Consider the following 11621-nt stretch of genomic DNA (forward strand, 5'->3'; position numbering starts at 1 on the left):
CAAGCAAATACTTTAGCTGAATGGGCCATTAGCAATCATTGTCAAAAGCAGAATGCAAGGTGCTTGGATGTGACCAGCTTATAAATTAGGGGGTGTCCCTTCTCTTTGCTGAATCCAGACAAGTGCAATGGATCTTTTGCTATAGATTACTGAATTAGACTAGAAAGGACGGTGAATTCGCAGCCGCTGGGGATGGCAAGGGTATGGGCAATCATTTCTAAATGTTTTGGATCTATGAAATCTACATAGTAACGACCAGAAAAGCAGGCAACAAAGGCCGTAAGTCCTTGCCCCAAACAGAGTATTAGGAACCAAATCAACGCAATGGGTCTGAAAGAGAATACTGAGGATTTGATGAAGGTCTCAGACACAGAACGAGTTAGTTTAGAAAGGCCCCACGTTGCTGTTCAGAGAACAGCATGGGGAACTCCCTTGATCCACTCCATCAAGAAAGGCACCGGGGCTGTTTGTAGCTTTCGGTATTGGCCACGTCTTAAGAGTTTTCAGACTCTCCTTAAGAAATGCTGAGACGTTTCTATAACGCCAAATAGGAGGCGATAAAGCAAGTATTTCCTTTCTGGCTTGACCCGATTGCGGATGTCACTCCGCGTGTAACCCAATCATGGCTTCAATGGCTCGTTTTGTGTCCTGACTGAAATGGAGAGTGTAGAAGGCAAAAACACAACTCCAGTTGATCCACAAGGTCGTTCAAGACAGAAGGCAGTAAGATTCCATGGCATGACGATTCTTTTTTTTTGTTTACTACTTGAAAGCCGAGCGGTGCTCACATTTTCTAATCCCGTCTTTACCCGGAGGGCGCCCATCTCCTTCAACTCCACGGTGAAGACTCACAGTTATGAGCAAAATATCATCTAGATAGGGCTCATTGGTATGGTCACATTGGAGTACCGCTGGTTTGAATGAAAACAAAAGCCCCCTTCTTATTTATTTTATTATATATTCTTTTCCAGGCGGGAAGGACAAAACTCGGAGAAGGGCTCTCTGGCAGAGGGAGAGGGACAATGGTCCTGTTTACCTTCGCTTCTCCCACGCGGTGTGAGATGGCCCTGGGTCTGAAGCATGGCCACAGTCCAAAGGTCTCTCTTTCTTTGCGTGCTGCTCCAGCCCTACCTTCCCCTCTGGTCTCTGTTCCTGCCCAGCATGGCCCTGCCTGAAGCCCGAAGAGATGAAGGCGAGGACCGCCAACTGCAGCTAATCCTAGAGAATGGCTGCTGCGGTCAGGCCAGGAGTTAAAAAGGAAAAGCTTGCAGCCTTAACAACTGCAGTGATCTGAAGTTTTAATCAGCCCCGTATCTCAACCTCTCAAAAAGGCAGCCAATGAAATCTACCTTCGCCATATTATCCGCCACCAATGAGCAAGAACTGAGCAGCTTTTCTTTCCTGCTTTCACCATCCCGGGCCACAAGTAGGGCTTTCATACTTTCTAATCCGAGTTTCCAAGTCTGTGTGGTTCTCACATAATAGCCAACAGCCCGGAGCAAGGGCCTTCGCTTCTACACCCTTTTCAGAGACGTGTCATTTCCAACATCAAGCTAATCTATATGTTGCCATGGCTTCCCCCTTTATCTGCCTTTCCATCTTATGAACTGCATGGATTTACCACATTATTTTTATCTGAAAGACAGAAAATGGTGGTTTTATTGCCATACAATCAGATTACTGCTGCTAGTTTCTCTATGCCTTTTTACCGTACTTCAATCAAAAGGGATCAGTTTCTTTATACTCTGCCCTTGATTTACATTACATCTGTAAAGACCTAGTCTGGGTTGTAATCCCCTTATTAACTATGACCAGGGTTGATTTGCCTAAAAATAAAAGCAAATTGTGTCAGACCCTTTCACTTTGTTTTTGATTCGGAACTACAAAATGGATTACTAAAGAAATCTTCAGAGTTCACACGGCTAGCGTAGCACTGAATTTAAAACAAGAATTAAACAAGTTAAACAGGGGGCCATGTCAACGGTTTACATTTTCCATCATGGGAGAAGGGCTGAGTTGCTTATGTCTTTGTATTCTTTGGCTTTACAGAGACAATGAAGCCACAGGAGTTTTTCCAAGCTGTTCTAACACTGTCCCATTTGCCATCCTTCCTTCTTTGCTTTTCTTATATCCTGCTCCCAGCCCCATTCTAATCCCACCCCTAAAAAAAAAAAAAAAAAAAGTGGGGGGAGCTCTTCCCTGAAAGAGCTAATTCCTGACTAGAAGCTTATAGTTCTATGGGTTCTGCATATTTTAATCAAAATATTTTAAACAGTTGAACACTCCTATTTAAGGCTCTACTCCGCTACACAAAGGCTGAGCTCATAAGCAAATCTATGTAGATGAATGATAAGTGACCTGAAAAACAGGCTCTTTATGTCAGCAGCTAGGGAAAGCAGCGATTAGGCAGACAGGAGTACCATTTTCATCATTATTTTTCTTGCAAGAACCCTGCTTTTCGTCTACTTTGTAAGGGAACAGTTTGAGAATAAAGTTTTCATAAAATGTTAAAGAAATCACCTTTCTAAAGAAAAAAAATGTCCTTTTTGCTGAGGGTCTACAGTCCGTATTTCCTTTCCCTGCCACTCCCATTCCTATGACGCATCACTGCAGTCATGCTGGGATCTCAGACCGTCTCCCATTAGGCAAACACTCTGGGAAACATCACACTAAGGTCGATGTCACACTCAACCTCCTGGGAGCTACCCAAAGCATGTCCGTGGAAGGCAAGGTAGCATCATCGCTCCAACTGCAATGTCCCTCTGAGGATAGTTAATGCACTGATCCACCAACCAAAGGATTTCTCTCAGTAAATTTACAGACAAGAGGTTTTACAATAAGTAATCCAAACATACTGATTACTCTTCAGCGAACTCCATCGGAGAGACCCTTCCAGTCTCTAGTTTTTAGCTGGTCTGGGGAGGATGGCTGAATTCACCTGTCCTCCTACTTTTGCCTACAAGTCAGAAACGTTCAGGGAATTGGCACTCATTTGCATTTCTTTACATCGGTAGGACAAGTGTCAACAACTACGCTTTGTGAAAGATTTAGAACCGAGCGCTTAACAAATCATCTTAACCTCCAGCTCCCGGTTTCTGAGGCTTGAAGCTGTAATTGCCGAGGTTAAAAAGTGCAGTCCCTAGACACACGATTCCCAAATAAATTCTCTTCTTGCCTGAAAAGAAGGCGACCAAGCATGTTGTGAGCTATCACTTGAGCTCTGTCTTTGTGTTCTCCCTGGCTCGGTTGTCCTGTGGAACGACAGTCCATTACCTCTAGTTTATCATCCTGACAAAATGTGAGGAATGTGGATGGGAAAGGACTAACAATTCCACCCCTGGTGCTTTGTGCTTTTTTTCTCTCTATATTAAAACCGACAAGATTAACCCAAACGCAAACTGTGGAGCACAGTTCAAGGGGCTATTCAATCAGCGTTGAATGTGCATTTGTTCACCTACAAAAATACGAATTTCAGACACAATGGAGGGCAGGCTGGCTTATATTTGGTATTCAATGGACTGTTCAAACAGCACTATCCATTGCAGTTTATTTTATCAATCTCTGACAGGTCCGTATTTATTCAGAGCCTGACTGTGCTGGGGCCCACACATTACAGGTTATCTGGATATTACCCAGCCATTCTTTTGTATCAAGTCAATCAATATCAGGAATTCAGTATTATGCAGGGGAAAAATGACATGGGGGAAGCAAAATGCTTTGTTAACTAACTAGTATATGGTGCACAGGGAGCAGTACCCTTAGAAGAAATTACTGCTCGACTGAAATTTCCAACAAAGTCACTGTAATTCATTACACAGCGCCACACCAATATAGCTTTGCTCACTTGAAAGTGGGTATTTTTTAGAAGAGGCAACTATTCATCATGCTCAGAAAAATTGTTCTACATGAGTTAATTGGAAATGAAAGCCAGGCTTTGCTATTTTCTGCTGAGTTGAAAGGGGGACAAAAAAAAGGCTTCAACAACCTAACGGACCACAACTGAGGCAACACTACCGATGCCTGTGGATGCGATGTGAGTAATCCACCTCGCAGGGCAGTTGCTAATGTTTCAGCACACAGAACTTCTTTTGATTGCTGCATAAACTCTCAGGGATGGGAGCAGCAGACAGTGTGATTAAAGTAGTTATGGAGACGGTGAATTTACAAAGGATTTTCTGGACCCTGCATCCAAACAGCTGCTCCTGCTCCCTACGTCGACCACCTGCTAAAAAAGCTGACCTCTGAATGAAACAAATCTAATTACTGATGGCGGCTTCATTACAAATGAATTGTTCCACAGTTCGTAGGAACTGATCTGAAACCTCAATTGCATCTGATCACCTTCCTGCCACATCACATTCACGGACTGAAACTTTTCCCTGGGAATAAATATGCCACTTCCCCAAATAAAGCAACCCCTTGGCACTAGGGGTTTTTATTCATTCTCCAACTTAGAAAAGGCTCTTTCATATCACTCCTCCAGGAAGAAATCTTTCTGATCTCTCAAGCTAGCATTCAGCTGCATACTTTCTTAAGTAGACCTTTTCCAGGGACAAATTATCCAGTCATCCAGCCAAGCCATTATCATGAGAATTTTAAAAGAAATTCTACTCTTGAGGATGGGAGCAATCATGGCCATAGAAACCTCATCAGTGTGGGGAGGCAGGCTTCTCCAAAATGCAGGCCTCCAGCAGGTCTCCAAGTCTGTGGCCGCAGCCAGAAACACAGGAATCCTGTTCATCAGGACGGTGAATCAAATAGCAGTCACTATCCCCCCCCCCCAAATACATTAGGAAAAGGAGATATTAATGTCCGTGGTGGGAACAGCTACTGCTCTACCTTTTCTTCCAAGTAGACATTTCTAATCTTCCTCCTGATCACACACCAAGTAGTTAGTAGTTAACACGGAGACACATATACTGAGTTGAGCAATGAACAGGTTAATGCTAACGTCTTCAAACAAGATTTAAGCGTAAATACTAAATTTTGGGTGGGGGGTGGAGGGGGGGGATCAGCCTCCCCAAACAATCCGTCAGCGAAAGTGTAAAGTGGAGTGGAGCAGACAGCTTGTGGGAAGAGGTGAGGGCGGGCGCCGCGAGCATTGCGCGTGGAAGAGTGACCTCTGTAGGCGCAGAGCGAACACTGGCTGGCCTCTTCCCCGCCCGCCCAGCCCGGGCTCCTGGCCCGCCTAGCCCGGACTCCGAGCCCGGCGCTTTCCCGCACCACCTGGTGCCTCACAATTCCGGACCGGCGTAAAGATGTCACAGCAACTACTTCCTTGGCAAATACAAATCTTACATCAAGGAAAGAGAGTGGTCCATACAAGACCGGGCTGGGTGGACGGAGACAGCACTAAGTTCTCAATAGGGTCCCTGTTGGAAAGTGCCACCCGGCATCACGCAAGAATGTGTTTAATCCGATTTACAGCTGTGACGTTTCTTGCCCTTATCATGGGGAATTCTTGGTAAAACATGTTGGTCAATTTGAAATTTACCCCTTTTAAAAGAATGGATTTAATTCTTTAATTAAAATGTGATTTGTAAACCAAGTCCCCATCTCTTTACTCCTAAATCCATGGCCAACTTGCTGGTCTTCAGTTAGGCCACTGATTTTCCTTCTGATCTCAAACGCTTACTCCAGAACCCAGCCAATGTCTCCACACTTTTTCCAAGTTTCCCGAGGCTACAATTTCATGATTCTGTAAAATATTTTTGGATCTGACTAGAAATGTATTCCAAGAAAGGAACTAAGATGCAAAACTGAATGCACAGGTAACTAATGAGGGGTCACGGCCGTAAATGCTTAGGGACGAATTGCCTTTTCTAAATCCTCGTAGCTCACACTGAAAGTTAATCTCCACCAGGCCTGGCTTTCTCCTGGCTACATTGTTTGGTAAAAGCAAGTCAGATCCAAGGATTCCATTCCTGCCCAAGCTCCCCAAGCGCCAAGGCTTCGGGAGCTGAATCGACTGGGCAGGGCCGTAAGCTTTTACAGAAAGCGTCCTTAAAATCAAGTCAACTATCTGGACCGCACAGAGTTCGGGGCCACTGGTTCAGAAACGAAGGGAGAAGCCGACGTGCAAGGGCTCTCTGGGAGAAACCTAAGGCCCGTCTTCCCGGCTGGGAGGAGAGGGTTCCCCGCCCGAGTTCTCCGGCGGAGCTGGCGAGCTCCCCGCGCGCACTCGGGCAGGCGGCGCGGCGCCGAGGCGCGCGGGCTCCGAGGCGCTGCGGGCGGCCGGGCACTGCAGGCTCCCTTCTCCGGGGTGCGCTCCTCTGCCCCGGGCTCATAGCCCCCGCCCGCCTGCGGGGATCGGACCGCGCTCCGGCGCTCCTTGAGAGCGCAGCATCGCCGCCTCTCTCCGCAGCCCGCCAGCGCCTGCGCGCCGGCCAGCCCTGTTTGTGGCCATGTTCTCTGTCCTCGAAAAGAAGTGAGGGTCAGGTATCGCCATCGGACACTTTCCCGAACATGACACCCGAACCACCAGGGGTTTTTTAGCGGCCGGGAGCTCATGGGGAAAGGAAGGCGGGGAGGGCGCCCCTTAGAAAGGGCTGGAAAGCCGACCGAAGAGTTCCATCAAATAAAATGTGGCGAGGGTGGGGGACAGGGAACTTGAGGTGGGGGCAACCGGGGTTCCAGGAACAGACTCCGAGGCTCCGCGGCCCGGCTCAGCCCTTCCTCCCGCCCGGACGGCGCGACGCGGCGGACCCTAGGCGGGGACCAAGGGGGATCGCGGACGCCACTTACTTGGAGTTCGAGGAATTCCAATAGATGGGCTCTAAAACTATCGACCTGGAAATCGCAGTTCTGCATAAAACCATCAAAACTCCCCAGCAGTACTTCCACACGGAGTCCCTCCTCGCGGCCATGGCCAAGCCGCTCCCAGCTCCGCACTCTCCGGACGACGGAGGAACTGGGCGCGGGCCGGAGCCCCAATTCTCCGGGCAGACAAGGGGGAGAGCGCAGGCAGCTCCGGGGCGCGCCGAGCAGCTCCAGCCGTCGCCGAGGTCGGGGGCGCTCCACTCGGGGCCCTCAGGGCGCGGGGCGGGAGCGCAAGCGCGGGGCGCGGCGGCGCGGCGGGCTCGGGGCTCCGGGGCGCCGCGCCGGACGCAGCTCTGACGGCAGGCTCCCGTGCGGCTCCAGGGTGCCGGGCGCGGGCTGCAGGGAGGGCGCGTGGCCGGGACACAAAGGCGGAGAGACGACTCGCGCGGACGGCGGACGCTGCGCTCCGAGCGGACCGCCTCGCACTATAAATCCAGGGGGGCGGGCAGCGGCCCGAGCGCTCGGGCGCCGCGTCGGCGCGGTTCCATGTCCCGGGGCGCGGAGCGCGGAGCGGCGAGGGGCGCCTCCAGGCGCGCGGGAGCCTCCTCAATCTTCGGGGCTCCCGGCCCGCGGAGCAGGCAGGAGGGGCTCGGTCCCCGCCGCGGGCGCTGGACGCGCACGGGCCTTTGTGTGCGGGGAGGGCGCCGGGACCCTCTCTGCGCGCAGCTCCTAGATCTGGCCGGCGCCGCCGTCCCCGCCGAGGAGAGTCAGCGCGGCCGGCGCGCTGTCAGAACACTATAAACGCGGGGCCCCGCCCCGCGCCGCGCAGCCTATTGGCCCGCCGCCCAGCAGCCGCGCGCCGGTTGGGCTGTCGGCCTGTCCGTCATCCGCCCCCGCCCAACATTGGGCGCCACGAGGCGGGGCGCCGGCTGACAGGTGAGCCCCGCCCCCGGCCCGGGGCGGTGGCGCAAAGGGAGCTCAGCCCGGACAGCCAAAGAGGGGAGGGGGTGGCCTGCGCGTGCACCCGGCGCCCCTCATGCAGTGGGGTGGGGACTCAGGGACGGCCGAGAGGGGAGCGGGGACAGCACGGGGCCACCTGTCTCCGCGCCCAGCACGCGCCTGCATTGCCCGGCAAGTGTTCTAACTTCAACAGAGGGACAACGTCGAGGGCGAAACTTTCCCCGCGGAGCGGAAGACCCGTGGGTTTTCCCGCGGGTCTTCCTCCTTTCAGTGGAGCGTCTCCTTTGCAAGACTGGCTCACAGCCCTGCACGCGCATCCCTTCGCTGCCCCCAGCAGGCCTCTGAGCGATGTGTTCCACACCTGATTTCGGTTCCTAACGTCAGCTGGGGCAGGACCGAAGTCAACGGGGCCGAGAGATGCAAAACGACTCCCGGGGACGTGGCGCCGGCGGGGCTGCCGACAATGGGGCGCAGGCGTCCTGGCTCCGCACCCTCCGCTCCTCGCTTCCCGGGAAGGCAGCACCTCCAGGCGTTCCCTGCGAGTGTCGCTGGCAAACCCGCGCCCGCCGCGGGACCTTCTCCTTAGCCTCTGGGACACACTCACGCCGCCCCAAGGTGACCGAGAGTTTAGGGGTGACGGTGACAAATAGCGCCTAAATGGAGAGGGGGCAGGAATTCTTCACTTTGGTTCTCGGCAAGTGCTTGCCCAAAGAACGCCTTGGACGAGCGCCACCGCCTCAACGGCTTCCACGGACCCACAGCGCCCACTAGCGGCCGGCGTGACTTCCCTGCGTGCAAGCGCAACACGGCCCGCCCACCCGGAACCAGAACCCCGGGAACCCAATCGCGCAAAGTCCAGAGCAGAAGCTTCTAAAATGACCAACAGCAGGGAGAATTCGGCGGAAGTAAGGCACAGTACTAATGTACAATTCACAGTTCGAAAAAAAATAAAATATGCCGTATACCCACAACATGCTTTAAAAAAATCCTGCCTACTCCAGGGTTTAATGTTTGAAACGCAACGAACCAGACGGTACTCCTACAAATTGTTTCTTCAGCTGAATTATCTACTAAGCTAAATTTAAAAATATCAATTGCAGAACATCTCATTTAGATACCAGTATTTCTCTCACTCTTTATAACAACGTTTGAAGATTTTTACAGCTTATTAAGTATTCCTTTTTGGAAATATTAAACATAAGCTAATGGATATTTCAACCGGGAGTGTTGACATTTTGTTAGGACTAGCTTGCTGCGCTCTAAAACACTGAGGCACGGGAGGTACCGAATGCATTCATATTATTCCAGGTAAATCTTTGAGAGGAAAACAACTTCATTTTCCCTAATTGCTAGTTAAAAATAAGCCTCCAATTTGAGGAAATAATTTTAAAAAAGGCTCAAAGGGTGCAAACCGATTTGAAGTCATGGGCAGAGTCCCATGAGGACTTAAAGCACCAGGAAGGGGCAGGTGGTATTATTCATAACTTTGTCACAAGAGTAAAAAAGGAATGGTTTTTAGTGAGCCTAAAAACATTTAAGGAATTCGTTTGAAATTTAATGTAAAGCTAGCTTAATGATGTTCTACAAGAACTAATACTGAGTAACTCAGTACCATGTTTCATAGTTGGCAAACTGACTTTGTGAAGTTTAAGTTGTGACCTCTTAGCTCCTACATCCTCTCTCCAAGTAAACTAGAGGAAATAAAGGAAATTTGCATTGTCTGAAAATAACCCTGGCTTCCATTTTTAGTAAATCAGATATTCACACACCCAAAACATTTTGCCTTGGGGAAAATGTAAATGTACATGTAAAAACTGCCTCTTTTTTAAACCAAGTGTGTATTTGACCAAAAAAAATCCTACTCAAGGATTCCAATGTATAACTAGAGTGTGAATATTCATCAATTTACTTTCAGTAAATAAGATTAATTTATCTGTAGAAAACTAGGTGAAAAACATCAGCAGTAACAACTTCAAGATGATAAAATGTTCCACTGCTGTTGAGATGGTAATTTCAGTTCGGCTGACCCCGTGAACCAGGGAGGGTAAGGAGCACTGACCACCCCAGTCAAAAATCCCTTTTTAACTTTGGACTCCCCCAAAACTTAACTAGCCCGTTACATAACTCTTACCAATAACATAAAATCAACCAACACGTATTTTGTTGTTATTTGTATATTCTGTATTCTTAAGCAAACTCAAGAAAATGTTAAGAAAATCTAAAGAAAATACATTTGCAGTACTGTATTACATTTATTGAAAAAAAAATCCGTGTGTAAATGGAACCACGCAGTTCAAACCCAAGTTGTTCAAGGGGCAACTGAAATTAAAAGCATCACCTCAAGCCATTTGTCTACTATTGTACATATAATGATAGGCAAAAACTGTTACATCAGCACGTACAAGACAAAGTTGAAATTTTAATGCATGCCAAACCAGAAAGAACCTATCACATCAGTTTAAAGCATGTTTATATTTGGACTTCATTTTATGACTGAACTGTCAGGAGAAATGTGGTAATTTCTGAAAATCTGTAATATTACCACATCTTCACCCACACATTAAAAAAAATGTTTTATCTCATCTGAGCAAGTTACTTCAACTGTTTCTAAAGTTAAGGAAATTTCTACAAGTCAAGTTAATAAAAACTTGGGGAATTTCAGATAGTCAATAGAAGTTGATAGAAGTATGTTTGAATGTATGACGTAGCAAATGTAAAGCTAGATAATTTCAGTTTAAAAAGTTAAGACGGCAACCAATTCTGCCCTAGTAAATTCACCTTACTAAAGTCATACTTCTGTCCCTTTGAATTCCTATGCAAGCTTGGTCTTTAGACCTTATGGTTGTTTCTTGTGCAGTAATCCGTCAATTCTTAGATGTACTTCAAAAGACATCTTTAATATAACTTCTAAAAAACAAAGAACAAAAGCCTTATCTAAATGTTAACATTACAGAAAAATTACTGAAATTTGATATACATGTTGAGTAAATGTTGTCCAAGCCATGAACTTTCTACGTAGCTGTTAATGTTCCCTGACATTGAATGCAGTTTATTTCATAAAAGTCACTGAAATTTTTAGGACTCTTCAGCAAATGATACTGCTCAAATTCCTCAAAGGAAAGACCTTTCAAAACAAGTCTTTTCTCGGTAAACTTTGCCATACACTCCTGCATCTTTCTGCTTCTAAAATTCATCTTATACACTGAAACATCTTAAATTAGCATCTACTTGTATTTATGAGTTTGGTAGGGATAGTATTAGTTACATATTGAGTTCTAGGTCAAAAGAACATTTTTCCCTTTGGGAAGTTTGGTGACAACTGCCCTTATAGACCCTAATAATATATTCCTTATGGAAATAAAATACCATCATTTTCCACTACAGTAGTCATTTAAATCTCTATAATGGATCATTGCTTTTATATTATTAATGCAAAAACAGCATATGTGGAAAGAGTACAGTTATGGCTCCAACTAACTTGAACACTTGGCATGAAATCTCATTTCCTTATTTGCAAACCAGCAAGTTTTAGAGAACAAGCCAAACTCCTGTCACCCTTCCAAATTGGTTTAGGTAGTTTGGAGATAAGTAGGTTAACAGCTGTGCAGTTTTGGTTTTACCATTCATTAATACTAATATTCTAACCTCTCTGTACAGGATTCTCACTTTGTGGACTGATTATAGATACTGCGATGTCACTAAGCAACTTAGACACGCTAGTATAAGAAGTTAAATTGTTTTATACATATAAGGAATATCACTGACAGCAATCATAAGGAGATTAACAGGTTATGGGTCCATAAAACCATTTTTGCGCCCTCTATCCCACTTTACAGTAAGATATTCAACAGCACTTAGAAGAGGCTGCAATTATGTGTTTCTTTGTTAAAATTCCTTGCTAC

The 11621-nt window shown here is 47.5% G+C and overlaps 1 protein-coding gene across 1 annotated transcript in view; it reads right to left on the reverse strand.

The window, feature by feature from the left end:
• Window positions 1-6866, reverse strand: part of EFNB2 (ephrin B2) — a 43398-nt gene extending 36532 nt beyond the window's left edge. The window contains exon 1 of the mRNA XM_008684981.2: window positions 6745-6866. Coding sequence (XP_008683203.2) covers window positions 6745-6866 — 122 coding nt within the window. The remainder of the gene's footprint in view (window positions 1-6744) is intronic.
• Window positions 6867-11621: the final 4755 nt, after the last annotated feature.

This window comes from Ursus maritimus, unplaced genomic scaffold, assembly GCF_017311325.1.
Source record: "Ursus maritimus isolate PB19 unplaced genomic scaffold, ASM1731132v1 scaffold_10, whole genome shotgun sequence".
NCBI lineage: Eukaryota > Metazoa > Chordata > Mammalia > Carnivora > Ursidae > Ursus > Ursus maritimus.